Source organism: Trachemys scripta, chromosome 5 (assembly GCF_013100865.1).
Source record: "Trachemys scripta elegans isolate TJP31775 chromosome 5, CAS_Tse_1.0, whole genome shotgun sequence".
Lineage (NCBI taxonomy): Eukaryota > Metazoa > Chordata > Testudines > Emydidae > Trachemys > Trachemys scripta.
Genome location: NC_048302.1, coordinates 24909542 through 24935296, shown reverse-complemented (window position 1 = coordinate 24935296; position 25755 = coordinate 24909542). Strand labels below are relative to the sequence as shown.

The window sequence follows — 25755 nt, the reverse complement described above, 5'->3', positions numbered from 1 at the left end:
TAGTCAGGGTGCTGAAATCTCTTTTAGGAAAATTAGCGCAGTAAGTATACTTCTTCCATAGGGAATAAGAACAAATTGTCCCTACTTTATGGAACTCGTGAAGGTATGTTCATTCATATTTATAACAATCACTTGGATATGTCAAAAAACTAAACAAGATTTATAAGGTGATACATGCTACCAGACTGCTGTAGCAGAGAGTTGAGGAGAAGTCATTAGTGGTCAGTTTTCCACATTTTGAAGGTAGGAGCAGCAGCGACAGTGTATGTATTCATGTGTACTCTCTCATATGCTGGGGGCCACTGCAAAGATTCAACTCATCTCAGCAAGCTCAGCAAGAGTATGGGAGGAAGGTCGCTGATGGCCTTTTTACCCTTTTCTTTAGACACCACCTCATATAATCCCCAATGCACACCGGTGAAGAGGCATAATGTGGTTTATGTTTTGTTGCCCTGCTGGTACACAGGTCTGAATCAAACATATTGTACTAGTGCTATTTTCTTGCAAAGGTCTGCAACTGGACAGCACAAAAGCATCTTATGTTTTAAGCAACATTCAATAACAGACAAGAAAAATACAACAGAATAAAATCAAAGTGAAACAAATGCAATGTCACGGCTTGAATATATTATTTCAATATTAAAACAAATTAGTCACTGTGAAAAAAAAATACACTCATGAAGTTGTAAGGTGTTTACAGGAAAATATATTTCTATGCTATCAAAAAAGATAAACCTGTACTTTCCCATTTTCAGTACCATAACTGAATTACTGCAATAAAACAGATTTAAACAAAATAACTAGATATGCTGTGATCACAAAATGCAAGCTAAACATATTTTTGTTTTTAGAATATTACACATGTTCACAGTGAGCTAATCATTACTCATGTTTCCGGGGCATCATTTTCAAACTGTAGTCCATCAATGTGTCACTCATCCTTGAGTGCATGCTTGTTCAGAGGTTCTCATCAGACCAACAAAACATGGAACCCAAAGCAATCACAGAGCAGCCTGTTAATGTTCTTAAGAATAAAATACATATTTGTAATGATTTAACATTTTAGGCTGGCATAAGATGAAGGAAGATGAATTTGAATATAAATCAAGATTGTTATATTAATATTTTCATATCTGTTGTATGTAGTTCTCTGTAAGTAATGCTTATTTGGCACATTAATTGATATTTAAATATCCTAGACATGAGATGGTTTGCATTTTTGGTTCTGAGACGGATACCTCTCTCCTTGTGTGATATCACGGTAGGTACAGACACCTGGGACGCTTAATCTAACAACTCTTTGGTTTAATAGAAAGGAGTCTGGAGGTAGAATGACCCATCCTTGGCTACAAATGCACTTGCCCACTGCCCACCAGAGCTTATATTTGGTGACCATCTGGCATAGCGTAAGATCTGCTTGTTCTCCAGGATTGACACTGGGAGGAGGGGTTTATTGGAGATGTGTGGTGGATGAAAAGGTGGAGTTAGGGAGGTCTTTTTAGGACTTTTTTTTTTTAAATCTCCTTTTGACATGCATGATCAATGTTCATGTTTTAAATATTCACACTTGGAGAAATCAGAGAAAGGGACAAAGTAGAAATCCAGATAAAGTAAATGATCAGTATTTCTGAAGTACTGTACCTTCTCTCCTTCCTCGAGCAGTCGAAGCAAAGTTGTATTATCAGTCTTTTCTTCTTCATCTATAGAACTACCCTCAGCTATTTGATCCTGCAGTTGCTCCTGGTTTTCCTCATCTCCTCCATCAGGTGCAGAGCGAGATCTCTTCAGAGGAGGCTTTACCAGACCTGCATAGTAATCAGAGAGACAATCAATGTATTGACAAACACTGCAGGGTTTTGGGGGATACATATCTGGAATCCAATAAGTGGGAATGTAATCAAACGGGCATAAGCCAATAGCAGTGCTAGTCAGTACAGTGCCCGTTTCCCCTCACAGTTTGCCCACTACACCTCAATCTTGATCACCAATACTACTGCCTTTCCACTGTGGGAGCATGTCCTGAACTTACGCTTTCCCCCTTTTTACTCGCCCTGTTCTAGCTCTTAACTTTTAATTTTACATATTCGAGCCTGAACATCTTGGCATCCCTGCTGTCCCAAATGACCAGAGCCGTGTGCACACATGGTGAGGGGATGAGGTGAGATTCTGGCAGCTGAGACAGAGAATTTGAAAGCTTATCACCAGATAAGAGACGAGCTGTTAAACCTTAAAATCCAGACTATTGAGTGGACACACTATTTTTTGCTTTTTTCTGTTCCGTGAAGTGTGTTGTGGTTGTGTGGTCTCTTAACATCTCTGTAATTTTCTGTGATTTCAAGCAGATTAGTCAGGACTTTTAGATCAAGAAGGGACATGACAGTGACTTAAAACTAAAGTCTCCCCCAACTCTAACAAGTTCTATGAATGTAAAGGAAAGGGTCCCCCCCTCCCCCCCAAGAACAACTGTTTATCTAATTCTTTCCCAGTTATTTTAAACTCAACTGTCTTGTACATGTGTGCGTACATACATTTTTAAAAGGTTCTTGTTGTCTGGCTGATGATCGTAGTAGCTGAAGTCACCTTGCAAAAACATGTGGATCTCAAAATTAACTGCCTAAAGATGTGGCAGTAAAATCGGGACCTACAGGACCCTTATGTTTAATTTATACGGCACTGGTAATTTGAAGAAATCCAGACTCATTCATGGAGAAGCAAGTTTAAAAAAGTTAAACTTTTAACATCAAATAGGTTATTTCAAAATACAGACAGAACGATGAACTTACCTTTAACTCTTGCAATAGTGTCTTCGCCGTGTTCTGGCTCCTGCTGAGTGGCTTCACCTTCTGAACTCTCTTCTATGGTATCTTGGAAAACAGCAGGATTTCCAGAAGCCAGGCGCATGTAGTATTCCTTGCTGTCATAGCTTATAGCTCTTCGGTAACGAGTAGGTTTCTTAGAAGTAAATGAATGAAATATTTAGTAAGTCAACTCTAATAACAAATGAAATTTTTCCATTTCTGTATGCACAGTACATGCTCAACAATATAATGTATTTATCTGTGGTCAATCATAAGCCAGTTAAAACTTATGTATAAAATGTAAGATTTAATTCCTAAATGGATTTGCAAGGAAGCTATTCAGTCACAGAAATGATGGTCAAACTGGGAAATGATGACCAAACTTGAAATATAGAGCTTTTAAATGTGGCCTGTGTGTTATGAATTGCCACAAAAAGACAAACTTGCATTTAAGATTTATTTATCTATTTTGTCATTCCCTACAATATATGCATTTGTTGTAGAATATTATTTAAACTAAGAAAGGTAAAGATGTGTAGATACTGGTGTGCATTAAATCACACAATAGCCAGAGAGTTGGATTTAAGACTCAAACATTTAACTAAGGTTTAACTAATATTCTACAAACCTGTGGTGGCAGGAGAGTGGCCCTAAGATAGTCATCTTTAACTAATGTAACTAATTTGCAGCCTGTCTCCTTGGGAGAACTATTGCAAATTATCTCAGTAACTTCAGCTTCTAACCGGAGATTCTGGCTATAAATGTATGTTACACGTGTTTCTTTTGGAGGTTAATTCTTGTGTTAAACATCTGATTACAATGACTTTACTATAATTAAAAGGACAGATAACAAAATCAGGACAGTAAACATGCTCGGGTGATCACAGAAGTAAAGTTGGGGATAAAAAAAGGTAAGGATGAAATGAGCAATGTGCCTCTTTCCGAAGTGAAAAAATGAACTAATTTATGTGGATGTGAAAAAGTTAGATTTGGAACCTGTAGTGAAGGTTTTCTTCTCTGGCTATTGCTGGAAGAAAAAAAAAGCTAAAAACCCCTGCTCTTATACGAGAGTTAAGTTCTGGAACTTAAAAAAAAATCTTTATTTGATAACACTTTTTCCATGAAAACAAATAATTGTTCCTGTCCTTTCTAGAACTATTAGCATAAACCCAGTGTGGTTCCATACGCTACCATCTGCCAATCTAATGAGTGTAGGTATTCCTTCATGTGCTCCTGTAATAATTATTTGAAAACCACATTTTTTTGTATTTCCATTAGTCTTCATGTAATTCACCTATTGATACTGGGCAATACAACAACTCATGTAGATAAAATATCACAGCTTTGAACAAATGTGCTAAAATATTAAAAGATGCAGGTTACTGATATGGAGATTTCCCAGTTAATACTATCTACTCCAAAACATAAAGATGTAAGTTATTTGTTTAGAGTCGCTGACTCATGTAGGAGAAGAGTGACCAACAGTGTGTCATGGTGCTTTAGCAACAGATAACTGGATTATGGCTGTTACAATGACAGTGTTTATTGCCATAATATTTTTCTGGAAATAATCATTGAACAAGCTACTGGGGGAGGGGGATTCAAACAATAGCCCCATACCCCAAAACCACCAAACATTTAAAATGACAGAAAGGATAATTGTAACTATATAACACATTACATTTAACATCTTAAATAATAACCACTTTTATTTCATATATTTGAGCTTAACAACATATCAAATTCAAAAGAAGTGAATGAATCCCACGTACCATACTTAGTGATGGGCACGACTGAACACAGTTGCATATGAAAGCAAAATTACATTTACACTTGTATACAGAATGGCCAGTAATGTGTAAGTTCCAATTTCTTTTTAGGTATGTTTGATATTTTGAAACATAAATATCAGTTCATTACATTATGCACCTTATTTTCTAATGACAAAGTTGTAGAAGGAGGAAAGGATTTGGGGGAAAAGGGGAAATCAAAATTTTGATTTTGGTTCCAACAACAAAATGGATACAGTCCCACTATTCCAAAAAATATTATTGCTTTTTTATGGGGAACACTTTCTAAACCCTCTACTAGCACAAGACACTAATAAAATACAGTTGGAAAAGGCATGCTCCAAATGTCAAAAATGATCAACGAGCAAATAAAAAATATATTTTTATTGTGGTGTTAGTTTTCCGAAGTGACACAAAATTACCACGTTGCCCATTACTAAACATGTTTCATAGTCCATTAATTCAGATCCCAAGCCAATACACATTTACAGTGAGATCAGTGAGAGTACAGCCCAACACAGCCTGTTAGTGTGCAGCAAAGAAGGCAAGAGCCACAGAACGTTATAAGAAGTGAAGACTGAAGAAAACACAGCAACATCTTCTAGGTGTGAATATTGGAAACCTTTAATCCTGAAAAAATTTACTGAAGGAACAATGTTGAAAGCCAATCGTAGAAGCCTTGTTAAGTTTGCCTAGCATGCAGGAAAACATTTGTATTTGTTTGACATTCTTTCAGTGGGTAATTTTGTTTCTTTACCTTTTGAGGAATGGTATCATCAGGTGTCTCAGGAGGTTTACTTGAGAAGTCAGACTGAAAACAGGGCATTAAGTATAAACATATCAGAAAAAAATCACTTTTGGGAAGAATGCCTGATGGTATGTTCTCCTTTTTGCGTGTACATGTAACTCCAACTAAGAGTGAAATATACTCACTATCTAAACTAGCCTAGTGTGGTCAGAACTTTGCATTATTAGTTGGTTTCATTCATAATTCTTTAAAAAACCTTGAATACTCATTTCTATGTGATTGGGATTTTCTCAAGAAAATAGAGACTTCCAAAATGAATATGGGGAACACATACCTTCTTTGAGAATGAATTATCTGTGTTACAAAAGGGCACATGTGCATACAAATACACTGTTGCATGTGTATTAGTATTTTCATGTGTGCAAGTCAGGTGTGCACACTAATCTAGGTCAGTAGGCCTAGAGTTTGATCTATATTAATGGAATATGGTATCCATTTTGCTCAGAATTACTGAAGTGGATGAGATAAATTACACTTCTCATCAAAATCTCTCAGTAATTTACAGTGAGGTAACAAGGCCTTAGAGGGCCATGTGCAATAACAGATTAGGGAAATCCTTCCCAACTCCAAAATCTAAAATTTTGATTACATCCAACATCATGATTCCCCAGCATCCCCCATCTGCCCCACAACCACCCCCCCCCCAGCACTCCCCACAGCCCACCAACAACTCAGTTCCCAGACTCTCACCCACCATCCTGGGTACTTCATTGCCTCTCACTGGCACTCTGCCCCGCAAAACACAGTGTTTTGCTCCCATCCTGGGCTGGGGTGGTCCCCCCAACTCCTGGCTGCCCAGCAGCTCCGCTTCCTCTCATCACTCTCCCACGGTGAGAGCCAAATTTGAGTGATGAGTGGCATTGCAAACTGGTGCATGTGGTTGCAGCGCCACTCAAGTTTGGCCTGGCCAGGTTCCAACACCATTCAAAATTTGGCTCAGCTGTCCCTGTGATGATGGTGGGGTGGCTGGGCCAAACCTGAATGGCGCTGCAACCCCTGTCGCATACCACTCAAATTTGGTCTGGGTGCCCCTCTGTTGTAAAGAGTGGTGGAAAGGCCAAATTTAAGCGAGTGGCACAGCGAGCCCATGCAGCAGGTGAAGTGCCGGAGCGCTGCTCCATCTTGCTGGGCCCAGCGTGACTGCACCACTTACACCTTTCTTTAGCTATGCCACTGGTAATTTAATATGCATGAAAACTTTAAGAACTAATTTCTCATGCAATGTTTTGAAAATGTACCACTCTATGAAATTAATACAACTAACAGGCCTATACCTTTTGTTCCTAATATACTTAAACAATTTTTTATTGTCCTTAATTCTGCAAGCTAGATTTCTCCTTGTGTCCTTTCCCTTCTCTTATCAATTTCCCACAATTCTTAGCTTCTAATTCCTCTTCATTGCTATCGACTTCTCCCTTTTCCCAATTATTATTTTAAATTGGTTCTTTCACTTTCCCTCCAAGACTCAGTGGATTTTTAACTATCATAGCCTTCTTTTTCAATTGTGAAATTGTGGCTTTTTAAGCATCTAGTAAAATGGTCCTAAACAGTTTCCAATTATAATTGACATTTTTTGTTTATAGTCTCAACCAATTTGGTTAAATTGTATTCAGCTTTGTGAAACTGGCCTTTTAAAGCACCAAATGTGTATATATATTGCTGGTTTGGATTTCACATTTATGATGTGTAAACAGAATAATTAGGTTATGATCACTTGCACCTAAGTAATCACTAATTTTTATTTCTGTTATCAATTCCTCTTTATCTGTCAAGAGGTCTTATATAGAATTTTCCCAAGGTGGATGCCACATTTTTTGAGTTAGGAATTTGTCATCTCCAATTTTTAGAAATTCAAGGGTGTCTTAGTATTGGTAGCACGAGATCTCCAGCATACATCATTTATGGGAGTTTGCCTGGGATCTGTCTGAGAGGAGGTACGCTAAGTGCTGCATTGGGGGGCTGTATTGGTGCATATCTGAGTGTCTGTTGCGGGGACGGTTTGTCAGTTTGACCATGTGTTTGATTGTTTGTTTGAAAAGTGTGAATTGGGAGTGTTTTGTTCCAGGTGGGCCTTGAGTGGGCCTGACGGTTATAAAAAGGCAGTCAGCAGCAAACCAGCTGAGCAGCGAACAGCAGAGGCTAACAGAGGGAGTTCGCCTGGGGAGAGCCCACTGAGATCAGGAACAGTCAGCATGGATTCACCAAGGGCAAATCATGCCCGACTAACCTAATTGCCTTCTATGAGGAGATAACTGGCTCTGTGGATGAGGGGAAAGCAGTGGATGTGTTATTCCTTGACTTTAGCAAAGCTTTTGATACGGTCTCCCACAGTATTTTTGCCGGCAAGTTAAAGTAGTATGGGCTGGATGAATGGACTATAAGGTGGATAGAAAGCTGGCTAGATCGTCGGGCTCAACGGGTAGTGATCAATAGCTCCATGTCTAGTTGGCAGCTGGTATCAAGAGGAGTGCCCCAAGGGTCGGTCCTGGGGCCAGTTTTGTTCAATATCTTCATTAATGATCTGGAGGATGGCATGGACTGCACTCTCAGCAAGTTTGCAGATGACACTAAATTGGGAGGAATGGTAGATAGGCTGGAGGGTAGGATAGGATACAGAGGGACCTAGACAAATTAGAGGATTGGGCCAAAAGAAACCTGATGAGGTTCAACAAGCACAAGTGCAGAGTCCTGCACTTAGGATGGAAGAATCCCATGCACTGCTACAGACTAGGGACCGAATGGCTAGGTAGCAGTTCTGCAGAAAAGGACCTAGGGGTTACAGTGGACGAGAAGCTGGATATGAGTTGACCGTATGCCCTTGTTGCCAAGAAGGCTAATGGCATTTTGGGCTGTATAAGTAGGGGCATTGCCAGCAGATTGAGGGACGTGATCATTCCCCTCTATTTGACATTGGTGAGGCCTCATCTGGAGTACTGTGTCCAGTTTTGGGCCCCACACTACAAGAAGGATGTGGAAAAATTGGAAAGAGGCCAGCGGAGGGCAACAAAAATGATTAGGGGCCTGGAACACATGACTTATGAGGAGAGGCTGAGGGAACTGGGATTGTTTAGTCTGCAGAAGAGAAGAATGAAGGGGGGACTGGATAGCTGCTTTCAGCTACCTGAAAGGGGGTTCCAAAGAGGATGGATCTAGACTGTTCTCAGTGGTACCAGATGACAGAACAAGGAGTAATGGTCTCAAGTTGCAGTGGGGGAGGTTTTGGTTGGATATTAGGAAAAACTTTTTCACTAGGAGGGTGGTGAAGCACTGGAATGGGTTACCTAGGGAGGTGGTGGAATCTCCTTCCTTAGAGGTTTTTAAGGTCAGGCTTGAAAAAAGCCCTAGCTGGGATGATTTAGTTGGGGATTGGTCCTGCTTTGAGCAGGGGGTTGGACTAGATGACCTCCTGAGGTCCCTTCCAACCCTGATATTCTATGATTCTATATTGAAGTCCCTGTGACAACAGTTTTTTCTGCTACACAATATAGACAGATGCTTAAGGAGTCGGTCATCCTGTTCTCTAGCATCACTGGCTGTTTGTAGCAGGTACCTAATAGTACCCCCTCTTGTGCTTTATCTGTTCAAACATCAATCGATAAGCATTCAAGGTAATTTGCTTCTGAGATGTTAATGACTAGGAAAAATGTAATATTTTTGACACTGTGCCGTTTCACTCTCTTTCTGCCCACTTGATCCCTCCCACATAGGTTATGGGCAGGATTTTTAGCATTCCAATCATGCTAATCTTCCCACCAGTTTCAGTAATACCAACTAGACTGAATTCATGCATTGTGATGAGCATTTTTTTTAAACCACAAACATTGCACTTCAGAATAATAAGGCTTAAAAACTATTACAAACACTCAAATACTGTACACTTACCAGTAGATTTGTCTCTTGTTCAGTTTCTGGCATGTAAGGATACTGAATATAAAACATGTCATTTCGTACCATCTTCTTCCTCATTCTGCAGGGTCCCTCTGTCATCTCCAACATACATTTATCCAGATGGGAGCCAATAGGAGGACCCCACAAACCTCGCTCCCTTAATAGTTCATACTCAATTTGAGACCACTCTTCTGTCACATATTTTAATGCATTCTGCTGACGCTGTAAATACCAAGGTTTACAGGTTAACAACTAAGGCAAAATAACATTTCAAAAGAGCTTCTGGTTTCAAAGAAATGACTGTGGTTAAAGTGCACAACACTATATAGTTAATACAGAGTTTGATCTGAAGTTATAGTAGCACCTCAATGCTATTTTAATTACATTTCCAGCAACAATTTATTATGGCCAAGGTTTATAGTGCATTTTTTTGTCAGTGACAAATGGGCCTGCTTCTCTTTCTTTTTTTTTTTCTTTTTTTTTTTTTTAATTAAATCTACTTGTAAATGATAAACATATAAGATGCATAACATTAATGCAAGTATTCTGGAAAGAGCTTTGTTGAATGAAGAAATTAATTCTATTTTGGATCCCTTCTCTGACTGTCCATACTTAAACATAATACAGATATTATATTAACAACTAGCACTATATTAATAGTTGGTTCCAAGTGGCTGTTCCTCTGGGAAGCTGTTTTCTCAGATTTACAGAATGCTGCTCAGCAAGTGATTCTAAACATAAATGTGATTTGCTGGCTGCCTGGAAGAAAATGCTAGGTTCTGTGATTTCATTTCAGGAGGAACAGATCTGGTAAAGAGCTGCTACTTTCTATAGATACCATGATTAGAAACAACTGCTCTAAAATCTTGTTTCTGTTATAAAATGGAGTACTGTATGTATGGAATGTATGTATGTATGTATGTACGTACGTACTACTACTGCTACAAGACTGCAGAAACGTTAGGACAAGATACTCTGTCCCAACTGTCGTAAGAATACTTCTAATATTGGAGAAAAAATATTTTGAAATCTGCTCTAAATCATGTATAATTTCCTGTGGTTCACATTACTTTTCTTGTGGGACTGCCACACTGGAAACCCCAAACCTTACTTCAAAGATGAACAACCTTTCAGCTGGAGTGTGATGGGATGTTGCTTTTACCAGTGAAGGAATTGCTTGGCTGATTAATGGATGTTTAAGTACTGCAGACATCCTTACTAGAGATTATTTCATTTTTTAAAGCATCTACATGTAATTTATAATTTCAACTTCCCATCTCATGCTTTGAGTATTATTATAAATATTAAAGCAAAAACTGTAAACATTAAAATAATCAATATGTAATAAACTCATTGTCCATGACAGAGAAATATTTCCCCCCCGGTACAATCTCAGAAGTGGTCCCATGTCAATCTGACTACTCTTTACATGTTTCCACAAGTACCACCATTGCCATGCATGGTTTATATAAATCAATGTGTAGAAAACTATTTTCAAAGTTTGCCTTTTATTAAATTACATGACGGGGCAATGACTGCTACACCAAAAACGTTTTCCTCATTAATGTACTGAAAGACTCATGCATCTTTTTTTAATTTGATGTATAAAACCATGCTAGTAACGGGCAGTGGTTCAGAGGACAGAACACTAGATTGGGAATCAGGAGGCCTGGGGTCTAGTTTCAGCTCTGCTGGGTGACATCGGGCAAGTTGCTTCAGCTCCCTGTGCCTCCATTCTCTCTCTCTCTCTCTCTGATGTTGTCTGTCTTATCTGTTTCAAAGTTAAGCTCTTTAGGACAGGGACTCTTTTACTAAGTGTTTGTACAGTGTCTTAGGGAGATAGTATATGCAGTTTAATAGGCTCATCTTAATTCTAGTTAATTCCCTGGATACTCCCTTACCTCTTGATACTCTTTGTACTGCATGTCTACCAAGTCCCGAACCACTGCAATGTGAGTGAACATCCACTGGGAAATTTCCTAATCATAAACAAGACAGAATATATAGAAAGCAATTTTACAAAGGTACATTTTTATTGCAAAATATATGGATAAAACACCTTAACTCTGACACACAACAATTTCTTCTTAAAAATATATTAGATTGATTTCAAACCATTTAATGCAACCATATTCTTTAGTTTAGTTTATCTCAGAAAATGGATCGTAAGGAAACACATGTTGGTATTATTTAATGGTGACCTGCAAATACTTTGAAAACATCCCAGAAATACACCAAATACCAAAGGGCAGGGGGCATTCAAAAAATAAATGATTTAAAACTTCAGTTAATTTAAAAAGAAAAAAGTTAACTCTTATGAATGGTGCCTGGTTTGCAGACTATGGAGACTGAAGACCTCTGTGTTCTGTGGCTTACTGCCAATGCATGACTCTTCACCCCATTCAGTTCTTGGCCCCTCTTCCAAACCGGCCATCTAGGGTTCCAGTTAGAACACCTGTGATGTTTTTTCAGGTATGAACACCTGTTCACCAGGAAATGGACTAGACCACCAATTCATTTCTCACAGGCCACTGAATACCTATTAGGCAACCTAGGGTTCTACTCTTCCACACCACGAGTAGCTCCTAAGGAAGTCAGAGGGGGTTACTTGTATCCCAGAGGAAGAAAGAATCCATTAGTAACCTGCTGAAATATTCAGATCCACCTTTTTTTCTTCTGTTCTAACATTCAGACTCATTCATGATCATTGAAGAGATACCATAGCGCACTGGTGACAGCAAACAACAATGGCATTGCTGGTTATTGTAGGGCTGAGTGGGTTTTTAAAATTTATTTTATTAAAAAACAAAACAAACAACAACGCTGTGCTGTTTTGTAAAGTTAATGTCTTAAATATATTCTATGGTTGAGGTGCTTCAGAAGTCAACAATTTTATTGTGACGTATACAGGGGGATATAATCTTTTATTGAGTTCTATTCTGCAGTAAACAAAATACTGCTGAACAGTGTGAGGCTTTTTAAAGGAAACCTACCGTCAAACTTTACTAAACCATACAACACTGTTAAAAACCCAAGCACCTATCTTGCTTCGGTGGGTTGGCTCCAGTTTACTACAGTTGGATTTTGAAAATTGGGATGACGTAACATTACCAGTTTAGGGCCCAATCTATCCAAGCCCTCAAGCACAAGCATAACTTAAAGCATGTAAACAGTTCCATTGACTACAATGGAATAACTTGCTGCCTAAAGTGCTTACTAGCGTGCCTTATGGAGCAGGAGTGAACAAGTCTGGATATTCAGAAAGGGGGGGGGGAAAAGGGTACTTTTTTCTCCTCTATCCCTTGCTACTTAGGGCATTCACCACATACAGTAAAGTGTGAAATTGCTGGATTTTTCTCCCAAGTATTTGCAGGTGACCTTTAATAAAACAATACAAATTACCTGCGTAGAGAGATTATGTTTGTTGAGCCCACTCTCCTTTCGGTTTCTTCTTGATCCAGTTAACTTGGAAAGGCCAAACCCACTGCTGACCCGTGAAAGCTTCGATTGTGTGGCTGGAACTAAAGATTCCCCTCTACTGATGCATTTCTTCTCATGAGCTATAATATTAAAGAGAGTGCTGATGTTACTTTTCTGAAAGAATTATCACTTTACGTAGCTAAGCACTATTCTCCCCCCCCCCTTTTTAAATTAAAGAAATGACCAATTTTCATATACAATTAGATAGCTCAGTGGTTTGAGCATTGGCCTGCAAAACCCAGGGTTGTGAGTTCAATCCTTGAAGGGGCCACTTAGGGATCTGGGGCAAAAATTAGGTAGTGTTAACCATAAGTCAATGAGGTTCTTAAGGAGTGGAACAACTGCTTTAAAGCATGATGGGTCCAGACAGAATGCTGAACTCTGGGGTAGGTTTTGTTCTATGCATTTATGTTCACTGTACCAATGGAACTTTCCCAGTTTGTTCTTGATAAACATTTATCTCCCATAGCAGAGAAATTCCTATTACACTGCTCTTTCCATTACCCTCCTGTCCCCTGCAAAAATCTGAAAATCTTGCTCTCTCCTTGCATTCCATTCTGTCCTGAAACATGATACGAGTTCCCCACATACCTATTTCTACTTATCATACCTAATTCCATCCAAGTGTGGAAATATGGCACAGAAAGGTACTGCTAAACTAAAAAGTTTTCTCAAACTTTACTATAACACACGTTCAAGGCAAATTATGAAGAAACAATCAAGAGTCTCTCTAGCATGAAGAGAGAAAGATTTCTAGATGAAATTGGTTATAAAATAGAAATGGTATATTTAGAAATTAAATTTGTGGAACAGATGCAGCTATTTTTTTCTCTTCTTTCAGAAATGTATCATTTGGGAGACCGCAAAAGTAGAATAATCAATTGTGTATTCAGTATTAATTTGAAGACTCCTGAGTAAAAATAATGGAGGTAAGACCAAATATTTTTCCATCTCATTTTCCTTACGCTTATTTGCCCCTGTCTTGACGGAGCAGAGGGCATTTCCAAGGCGGCTTTGTTTTGGGAGTCAGTAACCAAAGGACAGTTACAGAGCGGACAAGTTGCATTCTCTCTTTCACGTTATAAACAATGGAAATAAGTAATAAGGAATGCTTCTAACAGATTTTGGATAGGCTGGGACTACCAAAATATAAACAGTAGCACATTTATATTGTGGCAATCCCCAATAAGCTGCTTTCTAAACACAGATGAAAACACCCAGCCGCCTGCCCTGAAGATTTTCAAAATAGACACTTACAGCTCAGCTGCAGTTCTCAAACACTTTCCTCATATTTATGTTGTTTTATTTATGTTGTTTATATGGAACCTACATCAATTTGCAAATATTTTCAATGTGTGTAGAACAGGTATGATTGTTACACACTTAAGATACCCGACACAAAACCAGGAAAGCAAGGAAAAGAGAAGTGAAGCCACTTAACAGTGCACAGCTTCTTGTACTCTATCCACAGGCACAGACCTTATAACTACCGTACAACACAGTCTACACACCCTTAATCATGCCCCCTAAGGGTGCCAGCCATCCAACATGCCTTTTACCAAACTACCCTCAAAACACACCAATTAACAACAATTAGTGTTACAATGGGGTAGCATGATGGAGGGCATGTGTGCAGAAGGGATGCTGAGGGAGTAGTCTGATGCTGAGATTGGTATCCATAGAGGCCAGGGCTGGACTAAGGAAATCTGGTGCTGAGACATACCATGACACTGTCCCTTCTGAAGCCCCCAAACTGTACCATGGTACTGCCACCTCCCACCTGAAGTGGAGATGACAGATGCCTCTGGTAGTCAAGGGCCAGCATGAGGCCAGCTTTCCCTTCCCCCAAAAGGGGCAACAGGGACCCTCTCCCCTTGAGAGAAGCAGCAGGGTTCCCCTTCATCTCCCCTGAAGAGGGAGGGGTAGCAGTAGGCTGCCTCCCCCCCAGAAGCCAAGACACATTTGCATGGGTGGGGTGTGGGCCACACGGGGCGTTCTCTGTTGAGGTGGCATTGGTAGAGTTTCCCAGCGCTGTGGATGTGCACCCCTCAATCTCCTTGAGAGAGACACCTCTTAGAACCATTGTTTCAGGTTGTCTGCAGACTCAGGCAGAACACTGTTTCAGTTATGCTTGGCTTGTGTTTTCAAGCTTTTCCTGAAACTAGAAACTTATTTTTAATTTTAAATAAATGGAAGCCTAGATTCTGACTTAATCACGTATCTGCAGGAGCTGGAGCCTAGGCACAGGCCTATAGCGTCTATGCCTTAACTCAGTCGTGCTATGAAGGTTGAGTTCAGACTCTGGTGTATGGTAATTGTAATAGCAACGAGTCCTGTGTCTACACGTGGAGGAACAGCGTACTGGTAAGTAGCTTATTTTTTATTTTCCTTGATTTTATGTTTTTGCATCATATGTTATGTGCATTGCTACCTTAATCACGGAAAGTCTGTCCTACCCAGGGCTGTCTCAGTAATGGAGCTCTGATTACCAGGGGAGCTTGCCTGTCCCCTTCTTCTTACTGCTGTATACTTTAGGAAGTGGGATATAGTGGAAGAGAGAGAACTGGGGGTTGTGGCAGGGAAACAAAGAAGGGTGAAAGAAGCAGTATTGCCAAATCTAAACATCTAGAAATCATGTATTAGGTCCCCTGAGATCAAGAAACTGACAAAAAAAATAAATAAAAAAAAATAGATCAGCAGCTTTAGAAGTACTACTACTACCACCACCACCAATACTACTCCACTTTTTTTGTTTGCTGTCTAATTTTTGAGCCATTGGGGAAGCAACTACCATACATGATCGTTTCAGGTTCAACCTTAAATTCACAAACAAATATGTGATCCTGCCTGTTAGTTTCTTTAAGGGGACTCCACTTACCCTCTCCTGACACCAAGCTTGGGGAGCTGCCATTTTATCCCTCTTCATCCCCTCTCCACCAGCCTGCCTCCCTCCTAATCCTCTCTGCCTTTTCTTTGTATGTCCCATTCTTCCACCCAGGCTTCTACATAGAGCCTCCTGTTTACCCTGTTTTCTTTTCAAAAACTACCTATTGTGACGGATCTACTGAAGATTCACTTCTCTGACAACTTTTGTGTAAACACTCAATTTCCACAACGAAAGCCCAGCCAGATGTAGAAAACCAAGAATTATAAGATTATTTCAGAAAGCCACCTTAACAACCAGCCTCTGCATAATTAGTTTTTAATGCCTGCCATTTACCGTTTTAAAAATTAAAATGATAGCACAGACTAATCAAGACAAAATGTTAATGAAAGTTTTGGCTGGGTTACAAAGTATTTGGAATGGCAAGTTGTGATGGAAAAAGTGTGAGGGAAAGAACCATGCAAACCGTTTTTACACCATGCCCATCATCAAGGCCAGGTTACACTACACCATCTTGCTACACGAGGAATATTTGTCCATTTTTCCTCATCTTAACTGGTTTCACAACCATATTTAATATTCTCTGTATCGAAAAGACCTAACTAAATTGGGAAAACTTAGCACTGAAATGAACGAGTGGGAACTTGGACTCACACTGTCCTTTCTGGGATGCTAACAGGAACCTACTGCTAATCTGGATTGTTGTCCTGAAATTCCACTGGTCACTCATTTCTTTTCAAATGTGAATAAACAATAACCCATAGAGACTAACCTTGGCCAATAAAACAAATGCGAAACCAGCAAATAGTTCAGTGCTATGGACCTCAGATGCCTCTTTCAGTCTGCAGTTATAGCACTGTGATACAATGCTGAAGATATTTTAATTCCCCATCCTTGTTTAGTGAACAGCTAACACAGGAACAGTAGTGTCAGAGTTGCTGACAATATGACTTACTGATGTTCAGGCCCCAGACTTGCCTCCAATAGTATTTTTGCAAAAATTATACTGGGATAAATTTTATGAAAACAATTCTGAAGGTAAGAGTTATAACTAATCAGACTGGCATGCACAGAATAATAACCATTGCTCTAGTTCTATAATATAAATGACCTTATAAGATAAATAGTGATAAAAGATAGGAATATAATTAATGCCAGTCAACATGGTTTTATGGAAAACAGATCTTCTCAAACAGACTTGATTTCAGTCTTAGAGAAGTATACTAGTAAATGTAATATACTTACATATCTATAGGGATTTAAAGCAAAGTGGATTAAGAACTTGAAACTGGCAGATCTCAAAGTAGTCTTCAATGGGAATCATTATCCAATGGAAGTGTTTCTAGTGGGGTTCTGCCAGGATTAATATTAGGCTTACATTTTTTAATGTTTTCACCAATGATTTGGAAACAGAAAATCACTGCTGATAAAATTTGAGGATGACAAAGGTTTGCAGAAAATAACCACGAGGACAGATTACTCATACAAACAGATCTGAATCACCTGGTAAACTAGGCCCATTCAAACAAAATGTGTTTTAATAAAGACAAATGCAGTTTATACATCAAGGAACAAGGAATGCAGGCCATAGCTACAGAATAGAGATCTGCATCATGGAAAGCAGTGACTCTGAACAGGATTTAGGGGTCATACTGGACAAGCAGATCAACATGAGCTCTCAGTATGATGCTGTGGCAAAAAGGGCTAATGCAATCCTTGGATGAATAAACAGGGGAGTAATGAGTAGGAAAGGGGAGGTGATTTCACCTCTGTCTATGGTATTGGTGAGACTGATAATGGAATATTACATATAGTTCTGGTGTTCACATTTTACGAAGGAGGTTGAAAAATTGGAGAGGATGTATAAAAGAGCCACAAAAATGATTCAGGGGCTGGAGAAAATGCCTTACTGTGAGATAAAGAGCTCAAAGGGTTAGCTTATCAAAAGAAAGCTTGAGAGATGATTTAATTAAAAGAGAAGAAAATTTTGTCAATGGAAGAAAATACCTGATACTAAAGGGCTCTAATCGAGCAGAGAAAGGCATAACAAGAATCTTGCGGATACAGACTAACACGGGTGCTACTTTGAAACATAACAAGAACCAGTGGCTGAAAGCTGCACCAGGACAAATTCAAATGGGAAATAATGCACCAAGTTTTAGCAGTGAGGGTGATTAATCATTGGAACAAACTACATCTCTTGATGTTTTTAGATCAAGATTGGATGCTTTATGAAAGATATGCTTTAACCAAACACAAGTTATGCTTTGGTCAAACAAAAGTTCTTGGGCTCAGTACAGGGGTAACTGGGTGAAACTTAATGGCCTGTGATCATATTAGATAATCTAATGGCCCCTTCTGACTGTAAACTCTACAAATCTAGGAATTTAGGATGTTACACGTTTTTGCTGCCACAAGTACAGGATAAGTGCATTATTCACAAGACGTGGACGTATGACAAATGAGTTGTATAGGTCTTTCCAAACAAGAGACTTTTTTTTTAACCCATGCCATCATGTTTTATTTATTCTACAAGTGCATCTTATTTTGTCTGTCTTTTATTGCTAAATATCTGTTTGTGTAATGGTCTGCAATTTGTACCATGGTTTGAGAAACCTCTGCCTAACAAACTGGCATATGTGTTGGTGTGATTGCAGTTATATCTACCAATAAGTGCTATAAGCGTATATGCAGAAAACACACATCCTAAGTTCATTATTAAGGGTATGAAACAAATGAGACTGAATATCTGGTGTAGAAGATAACAGACCAATTTGATATATTTTGGAATAATATATCTTCACATTTATTCTTACCCAAGTGATTTTGCCAGCATTTTAAACTTGCTTCTTCAATAAAAGGCCTTGCTACAACTATATCCACATGGCCACGGTCATTGACAGGTAGTGTGACTTTGAATACCTCTTCTAAAACTTGTTTCTTACTGTGAATCAGCTCTGTCCATACTCTGTTTATGGCTTTTAAAAGAAGCTGGCGACCTAAACAGGTAAAAAGATCATAAATAATTTCCCACAACATTTTTGCAGTTTTACAGTAAGTATTAATGAGCTGAGTGAATAATTCATACAAAAATATATATCTAACAAAGAAAGCTTCGTATTCCCCACATGCAGAATGTCTGTGACCAGATTGCTTTTTCCTCAAATTCTTTGAGAGCATTTGACCAATTTTTTTTCCTCCTTCCATGGATTGATGATCACAAATACCTCTCCAAGCCGTCATCATTCCAGCTGTGTTGATTTAGTTGTGTTTTTTTCAGATAAGTCATACAGCATTGCTTCTGTTTCCTGATTGGATGAGTGAGCCAACAAGTCCACTACAAATATACTGACATGCGTATTAAAAATTTGGTTTCCAGAAATTCTTACACATGTAACTTTTAAATTCACATTCATTCTGCTAACCTTGAACTCATAAATTTCTGTGGAAAGCTAACACAAACAGGGACAAACACAGCCAAAGAACATTCATGTGACAACTCAAAAAAAATTATTAACAATTTTTGTTCAGAGCATTCAATACCTATAATTAATTTGGGACTCAGTCTTGTTTTCTGAATCATGTCTTCCTTTCCACATTAACTATTATCTTAATTTCATACTTTTATCTCCTCCTCAAACTGGCACCCAAGTAAGTGAGGTAGCTAATATTTTGAGACTGTGTCAGTATATTTCTGGTTTTATTAGTAGTGATACAATGTTCTAGTTGAAGGCTGCTGTCTATATTCTGCATATGAAAGCTACAGCAATAGAAGCTGTGCTTTGAACATACGGAAATCAGGTTCTAGGCGTCTCAAAAGGGCCACCAAAAATTAATGGATATACCTCTATCCCAATATAACGCGACCCGATATAACATGAATTTGGACATAACGCAGTAAAGCAGTGGCTCCGGGGGGAAGGTCCTGCGCGCTACGGAGGATCAAAGCAAGTTCGATATAATGCGGTTTCACCTATAACGCGGTAAGATTTTTTGGCTCCTGAGGACGGCATTATATCGGGGTACAGGTGTACTTCTGACCTTAGTCTCTTTATGCCTCAGTTCCCCATCTTGTAAAATGGGGATAGTACCCTTTAGTCTCACAGAGATGTTGGGAAAAAGAAAGGTTACTTACCTTATAGTAATTGGAATTCTTCAAGTTGTGTGGTCCCTCTGGGTATTCACTGTGGAACGCATATGCTCCTGCACCCAGAATAGGAAATTCTTCAATATTAGCATCTATTGGTCCACATAGTGCCTCCTCGTGCTTTCAGCCGAGGACATAAAAGGCAGTGTGAACTGACCACCACTCCAGTACTGTCTCTGCCATGAATCACGGGATGACGCGAGCAGAGGGGAAGGAAGGCAGGTCATGAATACCCATATGGATCATACAGCTTGAAGAGTTACTGTAAGGCAAGTAAATTTTCTTTCTTCTTTGATTGCTGGCCCTATAGGTATTCACTGTGGGTAACTCCCAAGCATACTTGTTGAGGATCAGGGCGCAAGGAAGTATGCTGTACCATAGAGTAGGGGATGACGGAGGCAAAGGACAGCCCCTACCAGCCATAGCTTGGACATATCTCTGAACGGGGGATTTCCTATAAGGAGGCTATTGATGCTGCTTCGGCTCTCACAGAGTGGTCCTTGACAATTTGAGGAGGATGGGGTTTCATGAAATCATAGCAAAGGATGATGCAGGAGGAAGTCCACTTAGAGACCCTTTGGGAAGGGATAGTTTTCTAATGTGACAGACAAGCGTGGGGACTTCTGAAAGGGAGCCGTTCCATGCTGTTAGAAGGCTACAGCCCTGCACACATCCAAAGAATGAAGCCTTGTCTCTCCTATGTTGTGGTGAGGCTTGGGGTAAAACACTAGAATGCAAACAGTCTGGTTAAGGTGAAACTCAGAAGGAACTTTAGGTAGGAACTTTGGATGTAGTTAGAAAGAAACCTTGTGAAAAACTGCAAAAGGTAGGTCCACCATAAGGATCCCAAGCTCTCCAACCCTTCTAGCAGAGGTAACTGCCATTAAGAAGGTGATTTTCATAGAAAGGTGAAGGAGGGAACTTGGAGGGTTCAAATGGTGGTTTCACGAGTGTAGAGAGGAAGAGGTTCAGATCCCAGACAGGGACTTGTTTTGCAATGGGAGAGAATGTCCTTATGATGCCATCAGTTGCTCTGTAGTAATACGGTGAATAAAGACTGAGTAGTCTTCCATCTGGGGGTGGGAAGTGCTGACGGCTGCCAAATGTACCTGTGGGGAGCTGACTGATAAGCCGGTCATCTTGAGTGAGAAAATACTCCAGAATGACAGGAATGCCCAGTGCCACTGCATGTAAGTGATGCTGCTGGCACCAAACGGAGAATTGCTTCCACTTTGCAGAGTAGCATTTCCATGTAGAGGATCTCCTGCTATTATTGAGGATGGACTGAATTCCCTCATAGCATACTCTCCCTATGCATGTAGTTCATCAACAACAATGCTGTCAGCTGTAGAGATGTTCGGCTTCAGTGTTCCCTCATTCTGGTAAAGCAGGCTCCAAAATGGTGGCAGGCAGATACATGGGTGAGAGGCTAGCTGTAGTACGGAGATAAACCAGATTTGCCTCAGCCACCAAGGGACCATAAGGATCACTATTGAGTTTGATCTTCCTGAGTACACAAGGAAGTGAAGGTATGGGAGGGAAGGCATACATCAGTGGTTCTGACCACTGTACCAGGAAGACAGCCCTTCTGATAATGAGGCCTTGGGCTGCCCGGGAGCAGTATGCCAGGTACTTTTTGTTGTCTCGGGATGAGAAGAGATCCCAAGATGGAAACATTCATTGTTGGAAGATGTGTTGTGCTATTGACGGGTGATGTTCCCAGTCATGTTCTGTTTGTAAAGACTGCTTAGACTGTCACCAGTGAACTCATCACCCCTCAGATGTGTACTGCTCAAAGGGTGATTCCTTGACTGATGCGTTGGTTCCAGAGGTGGACCACTTCTCTGCAAAGCAGGTTGGATCTTGCTCCTTTCTGCTTGTTTATATGGTAGAAGAGGTTCATACTGTCTGATCTGACCTCTAAGTGGGTGGACTGAATGATGGGTAGAAATATCTTACATATCTTGTGAACTGCTCAAAGCTTGAGTAGGTCGATATGTAGCCTGGATTCCTGAGGAGAGAAGTCTTGGCCTGTTTGGTTGTCAAGATGTGTTCCCCATCCTAGTATGGAGGCACCCAAGAGGTCTGCATTTGTAGGTGGTACAGAAATGAAAGGGAACCCCATGCATACTTTGTCCTCGTTCTCCCAGCAGGTGAGCGATGTCAATATATCCCAAGGAAGAGAGACTTTCTTGTCCAAGGGAATCCCTTTTTGAGGCAGACTGACAATAACCAGATTGAAGGCATTGTAAGTACAGTGACCTAAGCGCACACCACCATGTGGCCCAACAGGAACAGGTAGAATAGGGCTGCTAGTCTGAGGTGAAGCTGGTCAATGAGATCCCTCATAGCAAGGAATTGTTCCTGAGGTAAGTAGGCCCTCACTATGTCTGAGTTCAAGTTCACCCCAATGAATTCTATGGTTTGTCTGGTGTGAACATGGACTTGTCTAAATTGGCTTGTACTGCAAGTGAATGAAAGAGTTAAAATGAGATAGTGGGTGTTGCATGCACCTCCTGGTATAACTGATCAGCGAACAGCCCGGTCATCCAGGAAAGAAAGTACTGGTCTTCCTTGTCCGCGAAGGTAAGTGGCCACCTCTGCAACAACTTTTGTAAATACCCATGGGGCAGCCGAGAGGCTGAAAGGGAGCATGCTGTAGTTAAAGTGTTCTTGGCTCACTATGAAGCACAGAAATCGTCTGTGAGCGGGGTGAACATCCACATGAAAATATGTCTTTGCAATTGAGGGCTATATTCTGGTTGCCTAAATTGATGGAGAGTATTATAGAGGCCAGAGTGGTCAGTTATTCTGAACTTTGAGTGTTGTATGCAGAAATTCAATTGTCTGAAGTCCAGAATGGGCCTCCAGCCGCCTTTCTTTTTGGGAACAAGGAAGTACCTAGAGTAAAAGTCCTTCCCTGTGTGAGAGGGTGGTATAGTGTCTATTGCCCCCAATTGAAAAAGGCAGTCTGACTCCTGTTTCAAAATCCTCTCAGGAGAGGGGGTCCCTGAAAAGGAACAAGGAAGGTTTTTGTCTTTTTTTGGAGGGGGGAGGGAGCCATTCTAGCGTGTAGCTATTTGATAGAACGTCCAGGACCCACTTGTCCTTTGTAATAGCATGTCACACCAGGAGAAAGGGTGTGACAGTGGGCAAGGGAGACTGGCTGTCAACCCATAGATGTCTTATCTAAACAACTTTCTAAGACATGGCTGCAAAGTAGAGGACAGGGGTTCAGGTGCCTACCCTGACATTTCTTGGAGGTTCATACATCATCTGTAGGAAGAAGGCAGTGGTCAATGCTGAGGCAGAGGAGGCCTGGAGTATTTTCTACAGGGTACCGGAGTATAAATAGCCAGAGAGAGGAGGGTAGCTTGTGAATCTTTGAGAGTATGCAGCAACTCATTGGTTTGGTTACTAAAGAGGTTGCTGCCATCAAAGGGAAAGTCCTCAATGGTGGTTTGGACCTCTTTGGGGAGCCCAGAGGCCTGCAGCCATGAAGCCTGTATCATGATTATTGAGATAACCATGGAGCCTATTACTGTGTCAAGGGATACCTGATGGGAAGAACTTACTACTAGCTTTTCCTCATCCAGAATGGTCTGAAAGTTAGGTCTGCATTCCTGAGGAAGTTTGCTCATGAACTCTAAAATCTTGTTATAATTCAAGAAGCCATACTTCAACATCAAAGCTTGGAAGTTTGCTGTTCAGAATGCTAAGCTAATTGAAGAAAATAGATTCCTTTGGAATAGGTTATGTCATTTGGCATCTTTATCTGGTGGAGTGGATTTGGGTTGGTGTCGCAGGCTTCTTTTGTAACTGCCTGGACGACTAGGGAATTGGGATTAGGGTGGGAAAACAGGAATTCCAATCCTTGGGTGGCAACAAAGTAGTGTTTTTCAGCCCTCTTTGGGGTCTGGGCATAGGTGGCAGGAATGTGCCCGATCACTCTGGTAGGTTCCATGATGGCCTCTTTTATCAGGAATGTCACTTTTAAAGGCATTGTAGCCAGGAGGATAATTAATGTTTGTGAAACACTCAGATGCTATGCACTGAGTACATTAGGGGGGAAAAAAACCATGAGGAAATCAGAAATGCTGTCTTCAGACGAAGGTTTGAATAATATGCAGTAAATAAGGCCTAGGGTCACACACTGAACAATGAGGAAAAACAAAATACTGAATAGCTGCTCATTCACTGAGCACTGTCCATTCTGTTCACTGAATGAGGCAGGAGTCCTGTGGGATCATGTAATCAAAAACTATCATAATGTATATGCAAAAGGAGATGGAATTAAGGTTGCACGTACAACTTTAAACTCTGACATTTTTTAACTTTTGAGTCTTTGACTTTGCAACCTTACTAATGTTCTTTTAGCATAGCTTGTGTATGTAATTATATATATAACCTGCATGAAACTAGACGTGCTCACCTCACTGAATCTTCTCCTCTAAGGGTTGGTTCTGTTGACCTGATCCTGGTGAATACTGAGAAGGTACAGAACAGGAATGGGGTGGCCACTCTCAATCTGGGATAAGGATTGACTGTGAACTCAACTTTTACACTGATGTCCCTTATTCCTAAAACTGCTTCTTTCATATCTTCCTATTTCTCCTGTTTCTTTTCTTCATGTATGATTAGGAGCTCTTTGGTTCTTCTCTCCTACCTGCTTCTCATGCATCCTACCTACTTTCTTTAGTGCTTTTCAACACCCATCTGTGATAATCCCAGTTTCCCACTCTGGACCAAGTTGGTAGCTAATTTCCAGTGACTGACAGATCCTGCTGTTTTCACTGAATTATACACCTCATGCCTAACCCTAGCTATTTCTTACCTCTGTTTACTTTTGTGCCGACATACACAAAACTATCGATTCATATTGGACTGGCCTCTCTCTCTCGCTCTCTCTCTCTCTATATATATAAACAAAATTTGCTTCTAGTATTGTTAACACTTTTAATGGCCTTTATAGCCATATCAGGAAGGGACGGAAATGTTCTTACTGTTTTGATAAATAGACAGCTGACTCTGAATGCTTCTCAATATTTCTGTGAAGTGTTCTATATTTTTGATATGTTTACCATCTCAGATAACCACCCTCTCCTTCGGCCAACACCCCCCACCAAAAAATGTGAAGAAGATGGTGGTGAGGAAGGGAAGGAGAAGAATAAGAACATTTTAAGAATCTAGTGTTAATAGATGTCTGAGGTTTAGCTGCTTTTTTTATTACCTTCGCTAATATCTTGATTGTAGACTCCATCTGGTTCTATGTCAGAGGGGATCATAATGTGCCAAGTGGTCATCCTGGCTTCCGCTTCCAGTCCAAACCCATCAACACCACTACAATAAATTTAGAATGAACAGAAGCAGATAGGGTTTAAGAACTGAAGTGGTTAATCTTTCTGTGGTATCATCAAACTGAAGCAACGTGTACTGCTACAGGAGCAGAGACATGTTTCTGGTCCCTCTTGTTTTGGGGATATGCAGCCTCACTCTGAGCTGCAGTTTTATGAAGAAGGGCATGGTTTTCTACTAAAGTCACTGGGGAAAGATAGGATGGAACTTGTACAATTCAAATTAATGACAAGTGTCAAATAGGAAGCATTAGATTCCTGCTGGTATTAATACTCAAGAGACTTTGGATAAAATACAAAGAACAAACCAGGAAAAAAAATTCACTGGAAGAATATGAATATCCAGAAAATTGAGATATTTTACACTATTAAAGCTTAATAAGGCTGATGAACAAGGTATATTCGTGTACCAATATCTTAACATAGTTGTGGAAAAGGAGATAGGGGTATAATCCTAAGACTATTACCCAATTGTAATTTTGTTCAAGATGAACCATTTCAGTTATCTTGCACTTTCCTGGCAACAAACATTATAAACAGATATCCACAATTTTGCCAACTGTTTGTGATTCATCAGTAAGCAGCCGTAGCTTAAAGAGGAAGAAG

At 40.1% G+C, this 25755-nt stretch overlaps 1 protein-coding gene across 5 annotated transcripts in view; it reads right to left on the bottom strand.

Annotated features, from left to right (window-relative positions):
• The window catches only part of WDFY3 (WD repeat and FYVE domain containing 3), a 300207-nt gene that overhangs the window by 37712 nt on the left and 236740 nt on the right, over positions 1-25755 (bottom strand). For 4 of the 5 annotated variants that reach the window (XM_034772580.1, XM_034772579.1, XM_034772581.1 and 1 more), the window contains 8 exons: positions 25026-25135; positions 18465-18647; positions 12687-12844; positions 11186-11263; positions 9279-9506; positions 5346-5399; positions 2784-2952; positions 1642-1805 (listed from right to left, as the gene is read on the bottom strand). In XM_034772580.1, coding sequence (XP_034628471.1) covers positions 1642-1805; positions 2784-2952; positions 5346-5399; positions 9279-9506; positions 11186-11263; positions 12687-12844; positions 18465-18647; positions 25026-25135 — 1144 coding nt within the window. The remainder of the gene's footprint in view (positions 1-1641; positions 1806-2783; positions 2953-5345; positions 5400-9278; positions 9507-11185; positions 11264-12686; positions 12845-18464; positions 18648-25025; positions 25136-25755) is intronic. The other variant, XM_034772583.1, reaches the window with a different exon arrangement.